At 31.0% G+C, this 24,499-nt stretch overlaps 3 protein-coding genes across 4 annotated transcripts; 1 reads left to right on the top strand and 2 right to left on the bottom strand.

Moving 5' to 3' along the window:
- Positions 1–1,604: 1,604 nt before the first annotated feature.
- On the bottom strand, positions 1,605–4,317 carry LOC114422481. Its single transcript, XM_028388861.1, has 5 exons — positions 3,991–4,317; positions 3,217–3,266; positions 3,060–3,112; positions 2,062–2,491; positions 1,605–1,945 (listed from the first exon to the last, which is right to left on the bottom strand). Exons 1-4 carry the CDS (start codon positions 4,221–4,223, stop codon positions 2,063–2,065), a joined length of 765 nt encoding a protein of 254 aa, XP_028244662.1. The 5' UTR covers positions 4,224–4,317; the 3' UTR covers positions 1,605–1,945; position 2,062.
- A 1,944-nt stretch (positions 4,318–6,261) lies between these two features.
- Positions 6,262–8,470, top strand: LOC114422480 (deSI-like protein At4g17486). The gene is made up of 3 exons (XM_028388860.1): positions 6,262–6,905; positions 7,077–7,364; positions 8,128–8,470. Exons 1-3 carry the CDS (start codon positions 6,770–6,772, stop codon positions 8,355–8,357), a joined length of 654 nt encoding a protein of 217 aa, XP_028244661.1. The 5' UTR covers positions 6,262–6,769; the 3' UTR covers positions 8,358–8,470.
- Positions 8,471–12,750: 4,280 nt separating this feature from the next.
- Positions 12,751–17,489, bottom strand: LOC114422479 (DCN1-like protein 5). Of its 2 annotated transcripts, none has more exons than XM_028388858.1 (10): positions 17,186–17,489; positions 16,461–16,545; positions 14,732–14,806; positions 14,616–14,652; positions 14,358–14,441; positions 14,175–14,235; positions 13,706–13,812; positions 13,567–13,632; positions 13,255–13,388; positions 12,751–12,979 (listed from the first exon to the last, which is right to left on the bottom strand). In XM_028388858.1, exons 1-9 carry the CDS (start codon positions 17,472–17,474, stop codon positions 13,293–13,295), a joined length of 900 nt encoding a protein of 299 aa, XP_028244659.1. In that variant the 5' UTR covers positions 17,475–17,489; the 3' UTR covers positions 12,751–12,979; positions 13,255–13,292. The 2 variants fall into 2 exon arrangements, with proteins under 2 accessions (XP_028244659.1, XP_028244660.1); XM_028388859.1 differs by lacking the exon at positions 12,751–12,979 and adding an exon at positions 13,056–13,153.
- Positions 17,490–24,499: the final 7,010 nt, after the last annotated feature.

The following is a 24,499-nucleotide window of genomic DNA, read 5'->3' as shown; positions in this document are numbered from 1 at the left end:
GGGTAAAAAATATTAGATATTGCTAATGAAGTAGCCCCAAAGCCTCTCCCTCCACCACAAATACACAAGGACTCATCCAATCTGATTTGGCCAACATGAAATGACCATATTGGTCACGAATACACATACCCCAGCTAGTTGCATGGAAGTCTACATCCCAAGTTGTGTTGCTTTCACTCTTAGGTCAGTTTGGTTGAGGGCAAATATGAGGGGGGAGGAGAGAAGAGGAGGGAAGAAAGGTTGGTACAACGATTTGGTTGAGCTGATCAGTGATGAATTTTTTGAAGAAAAAAAAGGTGGGACCCAAGAGTACAAAAGTCCTCTCAAAATTGAGCAAAAACAAGCAGAATTTTTCCCTGTTCACATGCATGACCATCTTGCCCTTAGGAAAAGTGCATTCAACACTACTTGTCCTTTTCTTTTCTCCCTTGTGAAATACAAATAGGCAATTTTATCCATAATTAACAATTTTAATTTAAATATTTCTCTTCAACCAAATCACATTCATTTTTACTCTACTTCTTACTTATGTCTCTTCTTTTCTTTTCTCATCAATTTTCTTCCATTCTCTCTCTTTCTTTCTTCATAACCAAATACTACCTTAATAATGAAATGCTATCAGTTTATTCCACTTTATTTTTTACCTTCATTCTTAATTTGTGGATAGGCCCAAATGGTCCACGGGCCAACCTAATCTGGAATTTTTTTTCTCTTTTTAAAACTTTTAATTTATTTTTTATATGGGTGAATGAACTAATCCATAAAGCCACGTACTAAACCCATTTAATCTGCAAATTTTCACAGATCAACCCAACATTGTTCACATTCCAAATAACCTTTTTCTAGAATAGAAAAGGGGTGACGCTTGAGATTTATGGAGTGCAGGAAGAAACACCCACACATAAACAAATCAAGATTAAACCTGTGCATAGCATATGTTATGCATTGTCATACCAAGCTTTATCCAGAAATACTGCCTCCAAGTTCCAAGGTATTTTACTCGATAACTACCCGCGCCGTAGACTCTAGCCACTCAAAATTCCCTAAAAAAGGATGACCGAGCAAGATTACTAGCCAAAAAGGTGATTGAAATCGTGCTCTTTGAATATGTAAGGGAAAAAGTAAGGGTTATAACTTATAATTAAGCTCTTTACTTCTAAGGACGCTTTAAACCCATGAACTAAATTTACCAACAGTACCCGAGGTCCTAACTCCTGAGCATAAAAATATTGACCAGCGGTTCACGCAGAAGAATAAGAGACACCAAGTGTGAGTTGACTAAATTTTGGTTCAGTTTTGATTCACTCAAATGATAGTCCAAGAGTGATCAAGTCCAACCCTATTTGAAACCCACATCATTTCCCATGACTACGAAGAACCTCAATTTCTCTGCACATTTGACAACCACTTAAAGATCGCAATCTTGCTTCTTGTCATTACTGTTCCTGCTGCCTTCATCTGTCACACCCACATCTAAGGGGAAAAGAAGATAGGGAAGAAGAGACACTAGTCCCAAATAACAGCAATTTGGATTCAATTAATGGGTTAAACATCACGCGAGACAGCTCCATTAAGTTGAGAAACAAATCTAACATCAAGAAAAATTTTGGAATAAAAAAAAATAACTTAGAGGACTTAATTCAATAAAAAAATGTTGAAGAACTAAACTGAACTTAGAGGACTTACATTAAAGGTAGAGGATGAAGAGATGCATCCAAAGTTCACTCCCCAAAGCATTCAAAATGATCATAGCCTAGAAAAAATCTATTTACTGGATTCTTACATGATTGCAGACAGCTTAGAGTCCAACTAGGAATTGCTTTCTAGATTCCACATATGGCAACTTAACTAATGCACCAGCAATAGCTTTCCCATTTAAATCTTCCTTCCCAATAAAACTTGAAAATTCTTTGGCAGATGAAGGAGGATTCACAGGTTAGGTAATCTGTGAAACATTACTAAATAACTATTCACTTCTTGAGAAAAATATCAATATAAAACCCTGTAGCTTTTGATCAACTATGTCTATGAACTTCAAAAAATTTCTCAAGATCCTAGTACCTTATGAAGCCCCTCCACTTTGGTTTCCCTTGGGATCCTGAAGAGAAGGATTTGGAGTTGCTACTGAACCCTTGGTCTCTTCACGTAATTTGGGCTTTGACTTGAGAATATCACGCTTACCAGAATGGTCTTCATCTACAGCTTTATTTGATGCAGAATCAGTGGTACTTGGGTCCCTTGGTGCAGAAGAATTTAGGCGTTTTTTCTCATCATCAGTTGCCTGATTTTCTCCAAGGTTGCTGCCTGAATGTTTCTTTGTTTCAACCACAATCTCCTTCACAGCCTCTTCAAGTTTCTCAAGTCTTACTTTCACCTGTGCAAGCTGGGGATCAGATTTTTCTTCCTTTTCCTCTGGAGGGTTTAGTTCCATTTCTTTTTCTTTTTCCTTCGCTTCTTCTTCTTCTTTCAGCTTCCTTTTCTGCTCCACTTCCTATGAAGTGATATGGTAAAAAAAACCATTATCAGGGAGGAAAATCAACCCAAAAATGGAGTATTCATCCAATTATTTAAATGTGTAATTACTAGGTCAAATTGATACACAAATATAAACCCACAATTTTTGTTCATAAAGGTACAACAAAAAACTGGTCCAACGAAAATATAGAATATAATCTAAAAAACTAACATATATCAAATAAATAGTAAACTAGTAGCACACCGCATCACTCATTAGTTCTCAGCCTGCAATTCCACAGTGCCACCACAGCAAACAATTTTAGAATTATAAGTATCAAATATTATATACATCACCAATGTCTAGTCAGGAAAACAAAATGGATCAGAACACCAAATAGTCTGTACAAGTCTCTTGTTAGATTCTCATACTAGAAGTTTCATTTCCAAAGGATTCCATACAGAGTACTTTGGACAGAGCCCTGAACTGAATGCTCAGATTATGAACAGGAATACGATGATCACAAGCATCCTACCAACATTTATATGATGCTCGAAATTGCACCCTTATATTACAATATCAGAACAAAGGAAAGACAACGTACCACTTCCATTTTTCTCATTTCATAACGAGCATACTGTGCCACCAAATATACAGCTGGGTGGAAAAAATTTACTCAGATGGTTGCCCTTAGCAGCAGAATCTTTTGAAATAATAAGGCTAATGATAGAAGAAAAACTTGAAAATGTGAAGTATCATACCCACGGAAGGCAAGCACGCAAAAAAGAACTGTACAAGATGGAAATCAAACCTGACCAAGAAAAATAGAGATGCAGAGTAAGAATATTTTTCATCTATTAACAGTATAACAAATAGAGTAATCTCCCCTACCTCGTCAAAAAATAAAAAAGAGTAAATCCTTACTTTAGTCTTCATATTGTATGCTTCAGTCATTTTAGACTTTAGTCCTTACTTGGCCTTTTTAATTTCACTCTGGTCTCTAACTTTGAAATTCATGATTTGCTCTGGTCATTTTCCACTGCCTTTTCTACTAATGTTAAGATAAGGACCAATATGAAGGATGTTTTAGTCCCTGACTTTAAAAAAGCATCATTTACAGTAATCATTTTCCATGAGGAAAGCTTATTGTACCGAAATTATTTTGATTTAATGACTTATAAAAGTGACTTATGATCTTATAAATTCTTTTTTCAACAAATTTCACAATATTAGCTTATCAAAATAAGTTCGTGGTATCAACTCGAAAGCAACAAGCCTTGTGAACAAGTACTCAATCTAACAACTCACCCAAATGCAAAAGGATCATTGCAGACATTTTTTAATTTAAGGACAAAATGAACAGGTTTTTTAGAGTATATACTTGTAGCTTGAAACTCCAAATGTGGTAGTAAAAAACAGATCCAAAGAGAGGTAGTGAAGTGGACATATTAAGTGCAGCGAAGGTGCTCGACGAAATGCGAAAGAGAGCGAGAGGTGAAAGAGTAAACATAGTTAACGGGAAGGAAAAGGGATACCCAAACTTCCTCTTCTTAGGGGGGTCGCTGAAAAGGATCTTAGCGGCAGTCACCATGTCCAGATTCTCCAGCTGCCGATACCTTTCATCAACGATCATGTTTTTGTTGTTGTTCTTGTTGGCTGATGAAGTGCAAAAGGAATAATAAGTGGTCTTGGCGTTGGTGGAGAATGACGTTGTCAGAAACTTGAATCGCTCCGAGGAGCGCAACCACCTTACTCCGCCGCTAAGCATAGATTGATCACAGAAAACATCCACCTCCAATTCAAATACCCACCCCCCGTCTACAGTCTCCGTTAATTTATTTAGCAAAAGTTAACAAAAAAAATGTTCTCCGCTAAAAACAACACATGAAGTTTATAGCCAAAGCCAATAATGTTTTTTTTCTTCTTTTTTTATTTATTTATAATAAAATACTTATACTACTTTATTCATAATAATAAGAGTGGGAATACAAATAAGAATAAGTTTTTTTTTTAAAAAAACGAGAACAAACATATAATCTTGACGCTCTAGTGAAAGAATGAGTAACATAATTTGTTAATCTCTTTATAAAACTCACCACTTAATTAAAAAAGCTAGAAAAAAGGTGTGTACATTTAGACACGAAAATAATAATGTTTTTTCTTCCTTTATGCACTTTACGAAAATATTTTATATTGCTTAATAAAATAAAATGTAAGAAAAATCCAGTCTTAAATATTAAATTAAAAGTTAAATCTTTTCTTTTTTTAAATATAGTGAAATTATTTCATTTGACTTAATGAGATTTAGATTCTTTTAACAATGTCTTCATTTATTAGAAGAAGTTGCTATTTTAATTTATAATAAGTATTCTTTTCTCATTTTTTTTTATCACGAATTTAGTTTTTAAAATTAATAGATAATAGACTCATAATGCATGGGAAAAAACTATGAAATATCATTTGTATTTTTATATTATAATATAACTTTTAAAATTTAAAATTATAGTTCAGATTTTTGTTGGTGAAACTCCATCCTTTAGTAGATGATTTATACCAATAACATAATATATCAAAATGAATAACTTGTCTTTTGTAAAACAATTTCATATATAAATAAATTATATTTCCAAAGACAGTTTTCTTTGTTTGTATTTTTTTATTATAAAAATATGACAACTAAAAGAGATCATAAATTATTTGTAAATAATTATAAATTACTTCATTAATTAAAAAAAATAGACAAATTGGCCATTTTGTTGGGGCTAAACAAGCAATTTGTGTTTCACTCCTCCATTATTTTTAATTTACAATAATTTATTTATATTGTTCAATTAGTTATGTTACACTCCTCGATCACTTTTTATTATATTAAAGTAAATAATTTTTAAATTTTGAAATAGGAAATGAATGTCCAACTGTCCAAGATCACGTTAAGTGTAGCTCCCCAAATATTGCAAAAAATATGCGCCAATAGTTAAATAAATTCACGTTCGAAAATGAAGTCAAGTTTCTGTAATTCGTCTTTATCCATTTAAATAAATTCAAACAGATAATTTTTTTTATAATAAAACAAAGTAATAATTTAGTTAAATAACAATTCCACTATTGTTAAAATACACCAAGAAAATAACAATACGTGTACCACTATCTGTTGTCTCTCGTTCTCATTTCTTGTAGCTAACACGTTCTTAAACCAATTTCTTGTAGCTAATACGTTCTTAATACAATTTCTGTCTCTCGTTCTTATTTCTTGCTATTCTGTCCATGGCCTCAAAACCGGTTGTGGAATATCTCAATTTCTGTTTAAAAATCCATGTCACGAATCTCAACCACGTGAAATTAGAATTTGTTGGTGCTATTATTTACCACACCCACATGAGGACCAAGTTAAAGCCTATGATATACATGATTATAATCACCCAAAAACAACTTCAAAACAACAAAGAGAGGTCTAATTAACAACTAATTCTACCACTTTCCGAGGTCAAAGTCACTAAGTCAGTGTCTTTTCTATCTCGTTTACTTCACTTGACTTCGGATAGAAGGGTAGATTCCAAAAAGAAGAGTACGAGTTAGTGTGATTCATAACATCAACACTGCCAGTGCCATATACCTAATTAAATTCTTTAATCCAAAAAAAGTTGTTAATTGAATCCATTATCATATGTCCATACCCCACCCCCCTTTCCCCGAAAGCCATCATGACCCTCCCCTTTTCTTTACTTTAAGATCAAAACTCCACTAACTAAACACAGTTGGTTATATATATATACACATAACATAACATAACATGGAACCCCCCACCCATACGCCATAATTATGAGCAAACGTTACTTTCTTTGTCCTAATAAATTCTTTTCAAAAGAAAAAAAAAAAATCAGATCCTACATCCGAGACCACCAGCTCATGCTTGAGGCAAAACCGTAATTTCGCCACAAATCAAACCCATTCAATTCCAAAACTCCGATTTATAAATACATTTACATGCGTATGTAACACACTATATATACTCTCAATAAACAGACAAGCACCGGCAGCACCCGCCGCCGGTGGAACCCATTAGCAAAGCACCACAACACAAGAACCTTCTCATTCCCTTCTTCTTCTCCTTCCTCCTCATCTTCTACCCATTTTCCATTTTATAAAAATTCGAATACCCAATTGGGAAAAAGCAAACAACTTTGCTAACACTCGGTGAAAAAAAAAAAACGCATTCCGCCTTCAGTCCTTCGTTTCGCATTGAGCTCTGTTTCTTTTCCAGATGAAACGGCGATGAAGTAGCTGTCGTTTTTCGAATCAGAACGCCACCGCAGAATGCTGTGCAGGAGGAGCTCCAAAAACGGCGTCGGCTCGGGATCGGTGCCGGTGCACCTCAACGTCTACGATCTGACACCCATCAACGGTTACGCTTACTGGTTCGGCCTCGGAGTGTACCATTCTGGCGTGCAAGGTACGTCGGAATAAAAACAATTTTTTTTTTCTCTCTACCCCTTTTGAATCAGCGCAAGAACCCACCTCAGATCTACGATCTACGACAAAAAACAGCTACTGGGTCTCTCTCTTTCTTCTTCAACTGAATAAAAATTGAAATTTTCATTTTTTGTTGTTGTCGTGGGTGCAGTTCATGACGTTGAGTTTGCGTTCGGGGCTCACGAGTATCCTTCGACGGGGATATTCGAAGGGGAACCGAAGAGGTGCGAAGGTTTCGCGTTCAGGAAAACGATTCTGATCGGAAAAACTGATATGGGACCCTGTGAGGTTAGGGCAGTGATGGAAGAACTTGCTGCTGAGTACAGAGGGAATGCTTACAATCTCATCACAAAGAATTGCAACCATTTCTGCAACGATGCTTGTCTTAGACTCACCGGAAATCCTATTCCAAGTTGGGTCAATCGTCTTGCTCGAATTGGTAAGTGGTAACATACCATTGACTATTCACTAGTTCACTAGTTACTACTATTGCTACCACAACAACAACGTTAACTCAACATGGTTATTTTTTTTTTAAATGATTAAATTAGTGTCTATTAGTCTATTATTGGTCGTTTTCAGCTCAGGTGTGTTCTTGTTTGCTTGTTGAAATTTGAAATTTGAAAATTGAGAATGAAGTCGTGGTGTTGATTATTTGGTGAAATTTTGTAAACGCAATAAAATATAGTTTTTCGGTGATGTGGAAATTAGTTGGATATAGGACATAGCGACCACGGTAAAATTTAAAAATAGTTATTGCTGACTTGTTTTGTAGAGGATGGAACAAAGTGAGTGAAAAAGAAAGGATAATTTAGAAGAGATAAAAAGAAATTACTTTGGAATTATATTTGATTCGTTTGTAAGGACATGAAAATTGTTACGGAAAATTGAGTGAGAGTGATGATGCTGACAACTGCTAGTCATCTGCCACGTGATATGTTTCAAAAAAAAATTGTGATACGCCTCTTTTTTCTGCTTCTTATTTTACCAACTGTGAATTTGTTGATTCTATGTGTGACAGTGATTGAGGTAAACGAAGTTTGGGATTAACATGAGGAAGAGAGACTAGTATTTAATTTTTCTTTGGATTCTAGTTTAAACAATTTAATTTTCCCGAATTTTCAATTGAAACTTTAGGTTGATTTGTTGGTTCAGGTGATTAATTTTATGGTTGGATGGATTGGTTTATTATTGTGTTGCAGGATTTATGTGCAATTGTGTTCTTCCCGTGACATTGAACTCAACAAAAGTTAGGCATCACAAGATAGAAGACAAACAATGTGAAGAAGAGAAGCAAGCATTAGCGAGTGAGCCAAAGAAGCTTAATTCTTCAAATTCATCTTCCCCTAAGGGACTGCGTAGGGGAAGGAGTAGAACTCGACGTGCCCTCCCTCCATATTCACCTTTGATTATTGGTTCTTCTTCATCTTGATGCCCAAACTCTTGATTTTTTTTCTTCCTCTTTTTGATTTGGCCAATTACAGAAGTTGCTCTAACGAAGAAAGGCAACAGATTGGATTTTCAATTTAAAATTGTTTTTCTTCATTCTTTACATCCAATGACCTATATATATATATATATATATATATATATATATATATATATATATATATATATATATATATATATATATAAAACCCGCCAGGAATCCCGGATTCACAACTTTCTTTTTGTTTGTTTTTTTAAAAGAGAGGACCCACCTTATAGAAAAAATTGCTACCCCACGAAGACGACGAGGGGAAGGAAATAGGAATTTGAACCAATACTCTTGTTTTATTAGTAATAATTCGAAGCTGGGCATGTTACATCAAACATATAGGATTATTGCTTTTTGAAGTAGATTAATATGGATTGAGTCGAGTAAGGCCTATAGAATGGATATATATATATGATAGAAGTTGGTAAACATGATATATAATAGTACAATTTTATGATTTATGAAATTTTACTAATAATATTTTAAAGTTTAAACATTAATCTACTATCTACTATACATAAGAGATAATTTTCAAGTTTTAATATTAACTAGATAGTTATCGGAGATAGTAAAAAAAAAAAGTTGTACGTGACTATAAAAGAACTATTGGGTAAATACCATTTTTGTTCTGAAGTGTGTTACACGTGACATGAGAAGGACTAATTCATCAAGCATATTTAGGATAGACTAATTTGTAAGTTTTGATATTTGTAAAAATGAAAAAATAAATATTCCTGTAACCAACCTCCTTAGTTATCGTCGTCCATCTCCTTTATTACTTTTATCTTCTTCTCCTTGGTTTGTGCATGGCTGTAAGTGACATACAAAGCCAACCGCCATTGTTTTTTGTTTGATCACTATCTTCTAACAAACTTCGTGGGTCGATTGCCATAGGGTGGATAGTCACTAAAAAACTGGATTTAACGGGGAGTTATTGTCAAACAAAAGTAAAATTTATAGTTCTATTATGTTCGCAAGAGTTGGGTGAACTAATAAAATTGAACAACTTAGGTAAAGAAAAAAAGTCTTACATATTACTATTCCTTTCCATAAACCTTCAGTTTATATGTATTCTTACTGTCTTTGTTGGAGTTATGCTAATGCATGTCATGCTTTTAAAATAATAAAATCAATGAGATTTAACCCAATTGGTTGTAAAAAAAATTTAGTACTCGTTTCGTCTTAAAAAAAACGCTAGCCAACCCCAAAAATAATGTATTTCTTTTTTAATTCTTAAGTTCTGTTTAAAATGAAAAATATATATGGAATGGAATGGAACCAACGCATTGAGTCTCTATAGAAGCAGACATTATCTAGTTTTTTTTATTCTGTCGAAGTCGTAAATGATGATGAACTAATGACAAATTACAACCGCCATGATTCATCCTCTGTTACACACATGCTAAGATGTATAAACCACATAAATGTATAGTTGCCAAAATGTTTGCCAAGCAGTGAGAGATGGAGAGACATGGACTACAGAAGAACACTTTGGTGCTGTCATTTTCTGTCAATCTCTGTCCCTATTGTTTCATTTTTCTTTTTTTAGTGTCATGACTTTTGCCGTTTGGACTTACCACTTTTTTCCTCCAAAGGGACTATTAGAGTCAACAAAAGCTGGATGTTAGAACAACAACTTTTGACCACCAAAGCAATAATGGACTCAATGAAATGAGCAGAACTACATATGTAGTTTTCTTTCATTTCCTTTTCCCTTTTTCTCTCCATACAAAATTTTCATGGCTAAGATTAAGATCAACAAAATGATTGAGGAAGTAAATCCAATCCACGATGCTTCGTTAAAATAATGTCATCTTCATAAATTTCTTTTACAAAACCAACCTACTTAGCTTAACTGTGGAGGCAAGTAACTTTGTGGAAAAGGACAAACATTTACCCGTTGCATTGGAGAGTTGCGAAAACTTGCTGCATATATATTGTTTTCAACTTATTTTGAAGAAATAATATCATTTTTATTAGCTTTTTCAGTGAAATTATAAAAGAAAATGTGCTCTAAAAAAAGTATTGTCTACTATGGCCGATAATGACTATTGGCAAGTGTGACCATTTTGTTAAGAATATAATCCTCGAGGATTTAACAAATTCACTATTATTTGAATTAGTTATTATGATAATGAATTGAATTTGGATTGAAACAAAGTAACAAATCACAAGTATGCAAGCAACAACAATGTAATTCAACAGAATAAGAATAGCAAAAGTTATGCAACCCTTCTGAATTTCCCATATTGTTACCTCCTCTTCCGCCCCTAAAAATTGAAATTAAGAAAAAGGATGAATAGTTTAAATGAGGATACAAATGCATCAAAACTGATCAAGAAATCACATAAATACATATATACAACTCTTATATATAATTCACTATCACTTACACACAACTTACACCGCTACATCTAGCAGTTACTTATTTTCTTCATAATTATAGTATAATGAATCAAAAGAGTTTAATTCGGTTGGTTAAACACGTGCATGAGTTATATTGTGTAAGTCCCTTAGAGCATCTACAAATGAAAGTTGTTTAAGGAAAAAAAACTTATTTTAATATGTCACATGTGATTTTGACTTATTTAAAATTGAAGATAATTATTTATATAAGTAACTATTGTTAATGAATAGTTTAACTTTGTATTAAACATAGGAGAGAAAAATAAAATATTTGTGAGTTAAACAACTTATTAATAGAAGTACTCACAGGAAAGAAAATTAATTGAGTTATTTAAGATTAAGGTGACATAATTTGGATTGCTTATATCAATATCATCACATACACGCAAGCATATTTATCCTCAATTCTTACTAATTAAAAAAAAATTATAGTGTAATGAAACACTTATGAATGACCATGGTATCAACGATATAAATGAAAATAAATTAACTTTCCGAGGAAAAAAAGGCATTGAGGGCAATGGTGATTAAAAAAAAAAAAACTAAATCAACTCAGCAATCTATCAATGTTATAAAATCAATTGGGTCAAAACTGGGTTGAACAAGTGTGAAACAATATCATGTTAATTATTTAAATTGGTTCTTTAAAATACTTAATGCAAAGTTTTAGTGGTGATCTTCAAACCTGTGACATGATAATTAACTCAAATAACATCAATAATTATGTCATAATTGTATGTTGGTTATAACATTTCTATTATTACATACTTTAATATACATGATTCAACCGGTTCTACTAGAAATTTTAATATATATTGTAATGGAGATTTTATAAACGCTTTATAATAGAAGATTTCGCAACATCAGCAAAGCAGGTTTAAGTGAAAGAAACGAAACATTTTACTTTCAATAAGCTCCGAATTTTCCGATGTTAAATAAAAGATGAGAGACTCGAAAATCTTGTTCAAGAGATGAAAGCAGAATTAATGTAGAACAGTAAAATTTGTTTCTATCTCTCCCAACAAGATGTATAAACTTATATATGTATAACATCATGAAAATTCCATGTCATGCGTTGAAAAATCCCCCACCAATAGATTAAAAACCAGATTTCAATTAAGTTGAAATGTGAACTTTTTAAACTTGAATTATATGTAACGCGTCAATAATTCTAATTGGCGTTCAACTCCCCCCATCACCCCCACCAAAATCCATCTCTCTTAGGAATGAGACGTGTTTTATTAACCAAGAGAAATAGCTAGGGACCCGAACCTGTACAATGTACATCACTAAAAATCCCGTTAATTGTTAATTTTTCATTTTTTAAATTTGTTAATTTTTCAATTAAAAAATATAAATATTTACTCTTTCATTTAAATAATTTCCATTTTGAAGAAACAAAATCTCACCAAAAATGCAGAAGAAGGATTTTTTGGTGAAAATGTAGAAGAAGGATGCCAAAAGGTTACACACTTACACATGCATAATTATTAGAACCGTACAATTCAATATTTGAATCATACAATTTGATGGCAATTTATATATCAGCTGATTTTTTTTTTACTGCATATCAGCTTAATTTCAAATGAATTTAAACCTTACAATATACTAATTAATTAGTTCAACTTTACGAATTACACGATTCAGCAATGTTTTTTTCCACCAATTTTCATTAAAGAAAAAATATATATAAAATTTAGAATTTTTTTATGCTGTATAAAATTTAGATTGTTGAAAGGAATTAAAGAATAACTTTTCTTATTAAATCATTTCACTGCTCTATTTGTTTCTCATTCGTCAATGCATACACTCTGGTTGTTAAATTGCTTCATTCCATTATGTTAAAATAGAGAAGAGGTTTCATAAACTCAAACATAACTTATTGTGTTTATGAAACTTATGGTTAAATTGTTTTATATATTTCTAATTTAAAATTAGTATATACTACTTGGAACACTAGATATCTATATATGATATATTTAAAATTATTTTTCATTGTCTCTGAATTTGGCAATTCACAAATTAAAAATTAGCCTGATTTGGTAACCTTGATTCCCACGTACATAAAGGTTTGGCATTGGCAGTTCTATAAAAGCTCTTATATGTATGATAAATGTTGTTGGCATTGGCAGTGGTCACAATGTAAAGCTTGTATCTAGCCTCAACTGCACCTATAGCATATAATGGAAAATGTAAATACAAGTAATAATGGTTTGTGTTTAAAATGCCCAAAATAAGAAACTGGGCAAACAAAAGAACAATAACTTGTTAAGTATAATAAACGGAGCCGCAAGGCATCTATCTGATTTAATTGCAGAATCCGACAGTTTCTCTTAAAAGGGGTGCTGCCAACAAACCAATTTGCACAAGTATGAAGGAAAATTTGAAAAATCACAGACACAAGAGCAATGCACAATTGTTTAAAACATTTCATGAACACACGTACCAGTGGTTGCAGTTACAGAGAATCGGGTGGCTTATCGATTATTTTTGTTTTTCTCGCAGCCATTCAACGAAGTTATCCAAGATCAAGGGCCAGGCAAGTTCAGAATCATAGTCATTAAGGGTTGGAAAACTTATCTGTGAATAGATTAGAATTTGTAAGTCAGTTAAAATTGTTCAAAAACAAAAAAATAAAAATAGATCTTAAACACAAAGCAAACAATGCTGAATACTTTAGGTGAAAAAAGGTTTAGAGATATCTTCCTCTGGATAATTAACATATAAGCAATCCAAAAGTAGCAGAAAAAGAGGCTACCTCATTGCAAAAGCGGAAAAATCCCATCCATTGATCCATGTTTATGACCTTGTAATCATTTTGAGTCTGCCATGAATAGTAAACAAATGTGAGAATCACTGGTAAGAACTGAAACAGTAGTGTAAAACCCATTACTAACCTTCAAATATTCCACAAACAAGTTGACTTGGGCTGGAAATGTTGAACCCAAAACAAGAGTAAGTAACTCACAAATGCTCTCTATATCAATGCTTTTCTGTTTCTCCTCTGGCAAAATTGGACAAATTAGATTTAGGTCATATAACGAATTGTAGTTTAGGAGAAGAAATGATGAATCTTATTTTATTGAATAATAAAAGTTACAAAGGATGGTATAGATAGGCAGAGTTGATTAGAGATTTTCTAACCAATCTAATTACATTTCAAACTAGTAGATAAGGGAAATATAAAATAAAAGGCTGGTGTCAGATGAATCTAATCGTATTCTATCCCAAGTTTCTAGAATAATTATTTAAATTTTGAAAAAAAAAAAAACTCCAAAGTCTAAACAACTTCAACATGAAAGAACAAAAGAAAAGAAAGAAAAAAAAGATTAAAATTAATGTACACAAAATCCCATCAAAGTTTACCTGTTAAACAATATTGGAAAGCATAAGAATAGAAATCTGCAAAGTTTGATGGCCTCCTGACCTTTACAGTAGATGTCAAATTAAAAATGTTAGCAATGAATAAAATATTTCCACCATATAACAATTTCCAAAGATTAATTTGTCCATGAATTATCAAAAAGAGTATCACTTCAACAATTGTACCTCTTTTTCTAGGTCTGGGAGTGCCTTCTTCAATTTACTTACAGTATCGGCCCTTAATGCTTTTAAGCCTCTCCTCCACTCATCCTATAAAATTTTGGAATATGTAAATGATTTCAGTATAAGGATGGGGTAAGAAAAAGATAATACAAAAACTACATGATTGTGCACTAAACATTAAAGAAACTTAAGCATTTACTTATATCTGTTGCTTTGAATATCTCTGTTGCTTATGAACAATGAACATGATAATATACATACCAAGGTAAAATATCCTTGCTCCTCAGCTTTCATTTTCCTGTTAAATTTAGTGCGCATCAATTCCAAACACAAACTTAAGATAATGAATGGAAATTAATTGTAGCACAATAACTTACCACGCAAGCATCAAAACCCTCACATCTGTATGGTCCACCTCCATATCAGCACAAAGTGTTTCAATTCCTTCTGGGCTGTAACCAAAGTTAATAAAAAATATCAAACCTACTTTAAAAATGTAAACACCTTCACCTAGAAAGTACATAAAAAAATAGCCACTTATACACCAAGAATCACTTTCTGGCACTTTAAACACATTAGTTCTTCATCATTTAATCTTTTTGTTTATTTTGTTCTCCATTTATATACATGATTGATGTCTTACACAGTAAGTTTTATGTCATCCTATCTTTCGCTCATGGCAGCATTCAGCGCATTGCAGAAGGAGGACATGATAATATAAGCTGATATTATCAAGTATTTAGTGCATCTACCTGATAGTATAGTCAAGTATCAAAGTTTTCAATCCTATTACTGCCAGATAACCCTATCCTCTACCTCACCAGTCACCACATGACTCTAAGTCTCTCCCTCTGCCAAGACCACTGCCAGACTTGCAAACACTCATAAACATGCCGGTATACTAAATTTCAAGCCTACATACTGAAATCTGAAACCTAATGTTCATAAACCCACAAAAAAAAACCAATTAAAGAAACCTCATGTTCATAAATTGCAAATGATTCCTAAATGTCTGCATCCAATTAAAGAAACCATCATCCATGACATGAACAAAAAAAAAACGGAGATGTCATTGCCAAGGCATGGGAGAAGTAACCAGAGCACCACCATTGCTTGGAGCTTCTGGCTTCCACTGCCACACTTACATCACAAGCTAGTCCATGCCACCACTGTTAAGGGATTAGAGGCATCTAGGTGAGTATCCATTGCCAACATGGGGAAACATGATATACTTGACAGAGAAACATGTCAATCACCATAACCCTACACAATAGTTTGATTATGGCAGGAGAGGTAGGGTGTAGGAAGAAAGTGAAGAGAATAAATTGCTGGACTGGAAGTGAGGGGTAACTTGGGTTCAGGCTTGGAAATTTCTTTGAACAATTGGGTGAGATACCAAAGAAAAAAAGCAGCAGGCAGCAGCTGAAGGGTTGTATAGTCATAGCAGATAGTCATATATACAATTAAGTCACTTACATTACGGCCTACGCACACCAAATGCCTGATAATATGAGTTTATCAAATTCTTTATACTTACCCTATTACCTTACTATCATATTTATACACAAAACCTAATAGTATGAGTACTTCAGTATAATAGGACTAGGGCATTAGTGTCATTATTGTCATTTTTTCTGTGCATATACCCCCGAAAATCCGGCTCATAACTACTCGTGAAATTCACCTAGCTATATTAAATGAAATATGCATCTTTAATAGGTCATTCATAACAGTATGTCATAATTGATTGAATGCTATTTACCCCCAACAGATTCATGCAGTGGCAGATCCACACTTAAATGAGGGGCTGCACATGCACCCCTCACTTATAAAAAGTTTACATATAAATATCTTGAATGTATATATTTTGTCCCTCCTAATTTTGTATCTTTGAACCCTTGCCCTTAATGTTTCCCTCCTGTCATGATATTTTTTTTATTTTTTAAATAGATTGTCCCCCCTGACTTAGAGTCCTAGATCAGCCGCTGGATTCATGTCCTAGGTTTGAAACTTGAATTAAGAAAACAACAACAGGATAATGCAATTTGATATATACATATTGAATGGAAGAAAGAAAACAAACATTCTTGGATGAAGCACACTTACTCAATCAACCCAGTAGACCCATTGGCATACGAATAGAATAGACTATCAATTCGCTCTGATTCCTTCGAGCTTGCCTTACTTGAAGCTGAAAAGTTATGCTTTTAAGATTAGAGTATTGAAACATTTAATTGCCCTCTACAAAAGTGATTACTAAATACTAGTCCAATTATGTTTGACCAAAGGCATAAACATGATAAAATAACACACAGACACACACGGAAGGCATCAACGAGCAAGCATTGAATGTTTGATCCTGGTGCCTCAATCTTAAAATTAAAGAGATTTCATTGAGCCTGTGTAGTCCATACTTACAGTCTTTGCTTGATGAAGTGCTAAATTGACTCGATAATCACAGGGGAGATATGTTTTTCTTCTTAAGATCTAAACTCTCAAGTAAGAACTTATATGCCTCTCCTATCTCACTGGTCCTTACCAACTACCAAATTCCCCGAATCCCACCGAATTCCAAAAAAGATATATATCTATAATTCTATATAAAAACAAAAGAGCAAGATAAGTTTGCGGTGAAGAACAAACAAGCAGGGCAGAGCACAAAATGGGAAAAACATAAACTTTAACAAGAGCAGAGCAGAAGATATGCGTATAAATTATGATAAAAGAAACACGAAACACCAAAATCTAAGCTTTAAATAATGGTGATTCGAATTATTACGGGAAGATAAAGAATGTGAATTATGAAAGGAAAGGGTAAAATTGGTGATTACCGGAGCGGAAGAGATCGGCGGCGATGGGGGTGGAATTGGATTGACCCGTCTTTTTGGATGCAGAAGAGCGTCGCATCTTCAACAAGAAATCCAGACTCTCTCTGATTCGGAAGAAGAAGAATCGAAACGCGCCAAATTCAGGAAAGATAAAGAGAAGGAGAAAGGGGTAACACTGACGCAACACGTTTTCTTTCTTGTGTCTGGTTCTCGCTCGGAGAGGTTGAGGTTGAGGATGATGACGTGGATGCGCTGAAGTTGTGGTGTGGGGTGGTGCCTTACACAGTCTCATTTAAGTAGCTTGTACCTTGGCATTTGACTTGTCATATTTTTAATACGTTAATTCAGTAAATGCTCTGCTTGAATTCAATCTTCACAGATATTCACCAAAGTAAGTGTGCATATTTCTATTAGTTTTTTTTAAAAAAATAATTGTAAATCAGTAAATGTTGACCCATTTGGGTTGGAATTGGGCAGAAAATATAGAGAAATTAAAAAATGATGGATAGGGTATATGATATAAAAAATGGTGAAGAGATATAAAAAAATGAGGAAAAAGTAAATTATAAGAGAATGATTTATATATATATATATATATATATATATATATATATATATATATAATTACTCCTTTAAAATATCAAAATTATTATTTTTTATGTTTCTTTTTTAAAAAAATGTCAAAATATGTTTGAAAAGAAAAACTAAACGCGTTATATGGATGTTTTTTGAATTGATTATGAAAATGACGTAAGGATGAATCCTTATCATACATGTAAAAATATTTATTATTTTTTGTTATAAATTTTGATTTTCTTTTATTTCATTAGTGGCATATATATTTTAAAAGAAATATAGATATAAGAGAAGTCATGCAGGCACATGCACACCCTCAAAATTATGTCACTTATTTTAAAAGTCACATACACACATAATTAATAAGTCACACATCCATTTATTTTTAATCCCTCAAAATTAGGATAAGTTTGTTTTTAAAATTGACCTTTTGTAATATTTGTAATTTGAAAGAAAAACAAAAGTCTCTTTTATCTAAAGGACCGCTGCTCAAAGTTGTCAATTGAATACTTTAAAAGGAAAGAAAACAGATTTTCTTACTAAATGGGGGCAAGATTTTTTTTCCTTTTTGCTGTTGTGATTGATTTTAAATTATTAGTGGAAATGGGATAAATTATACCAAATATTATGACCTCTGGATTAAAAATAGTGAATTCTGTTATAACTTATTACTTTTTTAATTATAGTTATAAAATTTTTTATTTTTACTATTTCTTTATTTATAACTTTAAATTTATGTTTTTTTATGACTTTAAAGTGATAAGTTTTTTTATATATATTTAAGGACTTTGAAGTTGTTTTTCTAGGTTTAAATTTTTTGTTTTATTTAATATCTTGTATATATTTTTATATAGTTTTATTTAACATGTTATATATTTTTAATATTGTTTTATTTAAAATATTTTATGTAATTTTTTAATGTTATTTTATTTAATATATTTTGTATATTTAAAATTTAGATAATTTTTAATAATGTTATTAGATTTTATTTGTTTTTAAATGAAATAAATAATATAAAATACTTAGATTTTAAAAAACTAAAATTTTAAAACACTTTAGTTTAGAAATTCAAGACATTGAAATGAAAATTACATGTTTTTTTAACATAATCATAATAACTATCCATATAAATAAGTAAACAACTAATATAATTTCTACTTTTTATGTTTCTCTTTAATTTATAGTGTTTATTTTATATTAATTTATTATGTTGTTTTTAATTTAATAATTATTTTTATTACTAAATTATTAGATGTTGTTAATAGTAATTTCCTTTATACAAATTAAATAGTATTATTTCATAAATTATAAGTTAATATTAGTAAGAAAATATTTTAATATTTTTTATAAAAATTTAAGTACTTAAAATAAAATAAATATTCAAAAAAATATATTAAATAACATTATGTTAATTTTTTGTTTCATTTGCAAAACAAATCAAATCCAATAATATTATTAAAAAATTTCTAATTTTTAAATATACAAAATATATTGAATAAAAAAAATTAAAAAATTATATAAAATATTTTAAATAAAATAATATTTAAAAAATATATAACATATTAAATAAAATCATATAAAAAATACATACATGATGTTAAATAAAATTAATAACAAGTAAAAATAAAAATATTTATTTAATAATTAAATAAATAAAAATTATTTTTATTTTAAAAAAAAAATTGAAAAAGAAAATACAACTATATAAAAAATTCTAAAACAAAAACTTTAAACGTAAAATAAATACGACTTAAAAGTTGTAAGATGAAAAAAAACATATACGAGTTTGAAGTCTTAATAAAAAAAATTAAACTAAAATTGTAAAAAAATTTATGACTTAAGTTTAAAAAAATAAAATAATAATAATAATAATAATAATAATAATAATAATAATAATAATAAATTATAATAAATGTTATAACTTTTAACTTATAAGTTATAATATCTATTATGACTTATTTTATTTTCGATAATAATTTAAAACTGATTCTCAAATGGAAAAAGTAACAAAAATTGCCCCAATTGTTAAAAAACTAAAAAAGTCAAGAAAACACACATCAAAGTGAGTTGTCATAGGCAACTTGTAATTTGTTGTCATTGAAAGCAAAATCTCTAACATTACTTTTATGCATCTTTATTAGTTGGATTGAATAAACTATTTTTTTTTTCACGTTAAATTCTACCATTGTTATAAGTGATATAAGGAGTTTGATTCCCTTTAAATAAAGTTTCAAGTTAAACTTTAGTGGGAAAAAACGTGAAATGAATTTGCCCCTTAAATTAGTTTATTCAATCCAACTAATTAAGATTTAATATGCAAATGATTCTTCTGCTTGAAATATAATACATTGAAAGTCTCCGAAAAAAAGTTTATTCAATCCAACAAATAAAGATGCATAAAAGTAATGCCATTTGTCAATAGACAACCAAAGTTAAAAAAATTTGTCCAGGTAAATTAAGTTGCATGAAAATATGTGAAAAATTATAGTTGGAGAAGTCTTGCAAGAGAAAATAAATTTTTTCTCAACATTTAGAGAAATGTGCTGGTGTTATTATGCGCACAGAGACTAAAAAAACAGAAACTCTGAAAATGAAAAGCAATAAATTGTAATTAACTAAAAGCAAAACAAAATCATAGTATTGTCCGGGTGATAAGTAAAATCTATGTTCCAAGCTATATCAAATGTCAGTCATTTTTGTAATGTAACATGCTCTTCTTCATCAATTATAGAATAAGTACACTTTTTTGTGTGAATATATTTCTTGTTTTACTAGATGTCTAAGAGAATATCTCAATATCATAGTATTAACATTTTTTATAAATTAATAAATTGGGAAATTTTAGATTTGTTGTTCATAACAAGTATTTTTCCTAGAAGGAGATTCAGACTATAATTTACTAGTTTGTGAAAGGTATTTGAATTTTTCAGTTTAATTGATAGAATTATTATCTCCCTTTAATATCTTTTGATATTTTATCTTTCAATTTTCTTCCAAAATAATTAATATTTTAGAATTTTAAAGTCTAATTAATATATTTTTTTAAATATATCCTTATTTAATACGCATTACTAGTGATTCATGTATCAAAATCAAGATATTAAATAAAAATATTTTAATTTATAAATAATAACTTTTCATTCATTAACTTTAAACATAGAAAGATATAAAAAATGAGATAATATCTCTTACTAGTAACAATTCTTGCATTAAAATGAGTACTTGTAAGCTTTTCTATTTGGAATTTCTGAATTGTGGGCCCTGATACTAATATGGGATCATCAGTCACAACTCACAAGTACTCCATATCCTCTAGTTCTAGCTAGACGTTGGAAATATGTCTACAACAGTTGTGCCTAGTCGTATAATTATAACTATTGATACAATCAAACGCTATTCAATTTCAAGATGGAAGTAGTGTTTGAATCTTGGTAAAAACATTAAAACAAATGGCATACAATACAAAATAAACCTAACGAGTCTTGCGTAGGAGAAAAGCATAGCTACGAATCAAAAGCTTCAAGAAATGCACTTATGCCGCAAATTGCCTTAACAAGGCTTTTTTTTTAGAAACAATTTTCTAATCTGGGTCTGTTTCTAAACTTTTTCTGAGGGGTGTTATTTTTACACATGCAAGACACCATTTGGACTGATAACTTTGCCTTGGATCAACACGTGGAGGAAAACATCATAACTATTGGCGATTTGCACTGGTCTCGCCATTGCCATTGGCTATTTGACCAAGCTAGGTGGGAAACGTAGTGTGACCGGCAATTTGGTCATGCATGGCAGACACCTTTTTCAGACGTAGTTGGACTGGCGATTTGATCATACATTCGACTTATATTATATCAATCATCAATTACAATCGTATTTAATTTTTTTCCGTTAAAATCAATCATCCCTAATTTAACTACAATCAATTACAATCGTATTTAATTTTTTCCGTTAAAATCAACAATGACTATTTTTTTCCGTTAAAATCAATCATCCCTAATTTAACTACAATCAATTACAATCATATTTAATTTTTTCCGTTAAAATCAACAATGACTATTTTTTTCCGTCAAAATCAATCATCCCTAATTTAACTACAATCAATTACAATCGTATTTAATTTTTTCCATTTAATTTTTTTCCATTAAAATCAACCATGCCTAATTTTTTTCGTTAAAATCAATCATCCTTAATTTAACTACAATCAATTACAATCGTATTTAATTTTTTCCGTCTAATTTTTTCATTCAAATCAACCATGTCAAATTAGACGGAAAAAATCAAATACGATTGTAATTGATTGTAGTTAAATTAGGGATGATTGATTTTAACGGAAAAATAATAGTCATTGTTGATTTTAACTGAAATAATTAAATACAATTGTAATTGATTGTAGTTAAATTATGGATGATTGATTTTAACGGAAAAAAAGTAGGCATGTTGATTTTAATGGAAAAAAATTAGACGGAAAAAATTAAATATGATTGTAATGTAGTTAAATTAGGGATGATTGATTTTAACGAAAAAAATTAAATATGATTGTAATTGATGATTGATATAATATACATCGAATGTATGACCAAATCGCCAGTCCAGCTACGTGCCTGCCATGCATGACCAAATCGTCAGTCACACTGGCGTTTCCCACCTAGCTTGGTCAAATCGCCAATGGCAATGGCGGGACCAGTGGTAATGGCGTTTTCCTCCACGTGTTGATCCAAGGCAAAGTCGCTAGTCCAAATGGCGTTTTACATGTGTAAAAACAGCACCCCTAAGAAAAAAGTTTAAAAACAGACCTAGATTGAAAAATTGTTTATAAAAGAAGCTCTGTTAGGACAATTTGCCCACCTATGCACTACATTACATATGCTTGCCATTTTACTTGTATTTTGCTTTAGTTAATTAATATGATCATATGTCAATATTAGAGAAACGTTACATGTCAATGTTAGACATACTTTTTTAAACACAATCTCGTTAATTAAAATTTATTGAAAATGGAAATATTTGTGGGTGCAAAAAGCAAGTGCCGTACGGTTTAACTGGGTTTCTCAACATTGGATGTAGTGTAATTCTGGTCCATGATTTCGGGCCGAATTATCTATAGCCCCCCCAAAAAAAAGATCTGTAACACACACTAATTAGGCCACGAGGCAGTACCATCCTAATTAAGAAGAAAAGTTGAGTAAATTGCTATTGGCACCTTGTTCTTTGCTACATAATCCCCATCCCACCAAGATTACCTACAAGGTATTTTTTTTTTCTAGGTCAGAAAAGATAATGAGTGTCCCCCAACTTACAACATCCAAGACTAATCTTGTGGTGTGATGTGTGTTTGTGGTTGACCCCAACTCTTTCTTAGTAAATTGTTTCTCCACATGTGAATGCGATGAGATCTTACACCACAATGTCAACTCTATGGGTTACCAACAATAATACTATGAGACAAATTTAAGGTGTGAAATTTATTGCTTAAAAAAAGTTTGAAATTTATCACATTAAGAATGCATTTGAAACACACCAAAGGACAAAACAAACATAATTTTCATTCATTCATATTATATATATATATATATATATATATATATATATGTATTTCAGATATTTTTTTAGTCTTAGAAATTTTTATATCTTGAATTGTACTCATTCTTTCCTTCAAAATTTTATGCACTTTTAAAAGAAATACATGGATACGAAATAAAATAAAATAGGTTAAAATATGTTTTTCGTCCCTATAAATATCAAAAAGTTCGGAATCCATTCCACTAAAATATAGGTATGTTTTTCTTCCTTGTAAAATTAAAATGTGTTGTTTTTTTGGCCTGGAGCCAGGCTTGGATAAATCTAAACCTGCTTGACATTTTTTAAAACTTAAATTATATGCTAAAATATATTTTTCATCCTATAAATATCAAAATGTTCAGAATTCATCATTACAAATTTTTGAGTCTTTTTTTCGTCCTCAAAAAATTGAAATTTATTACTTTTTGGTCCAGATGTAGGTTTAGCTATTCAAACTACGTGTCACTCGTTTCATTGGTTCCATTGATGATTATCAGAGTAGGTGATTTATGAGGATTAAAAATAGACACAAAATGCATACAAAACACAAATTTATAAATCCCTCTATCCTAATCTTCTTCTTCCTTGACTTTCTTCATTTTCTTTGAATTTAAATAAACAATTATTTTTCTTTTTTAAATGTTTTGTTCAATTGTAATGGTCAGCACATCTTATTGACTCTATCATCTTCTTCTTCTTTGAATTTCCCTTCCTTCCAAAAATTTAACATCTTCACTCTCAAATTGAACGTTACAAATACCAATTTTAATATTCTATTGGAATCAAACGTCGCCAACAAACTCAACAACATAACTTTTGAATTCACCTCTCTCTCGAATGATCCTGGTGGAAGGAGAAGATGAAGAAAGTTAGGGAAGAAAGAGGTTAGGGGAGAGAGATTTACAAATTTATGGGTTTTTTTTTTCTGCATTTTGTGACGGGTTTTAATTCCCATAAATCATCTACTCTCGTAATCCTTACTAGAACCAATAAAAGAGCGACACGTGGGTTTGGATACTCGAACCTATGTCTGGACCAAAAAGTAAAAAATTTTAATTTTTTGAGGATAAAAAAGACTCAAAATTTTGCAGGGACAAATTTTAAATATTTTGATATTTATAGGGACAAAGAATATATTTTAACCTATAATTTAAGTTTTAAAAAATGTCACATAGGCTCTAA

Source organism: Glycine soja, chromosome 8, assembly GCF_004193775.1.
Source record: "Glycine soja cultivar W05 chromosome 8, ASM419377v2, whole genome shotgun sequence".
Lineage (NCBI taxonomy): Eukaryota > Viridiplantae > Streptophyta > Magnoliopsida > Fabales > Fabaceae > Glycine > Glycine soja.
The sequence above is the reverse complement of the archived record's forward strand: the minus strand, read 5'-3'. Positions and strand labels throughout refer to the sequence as shown.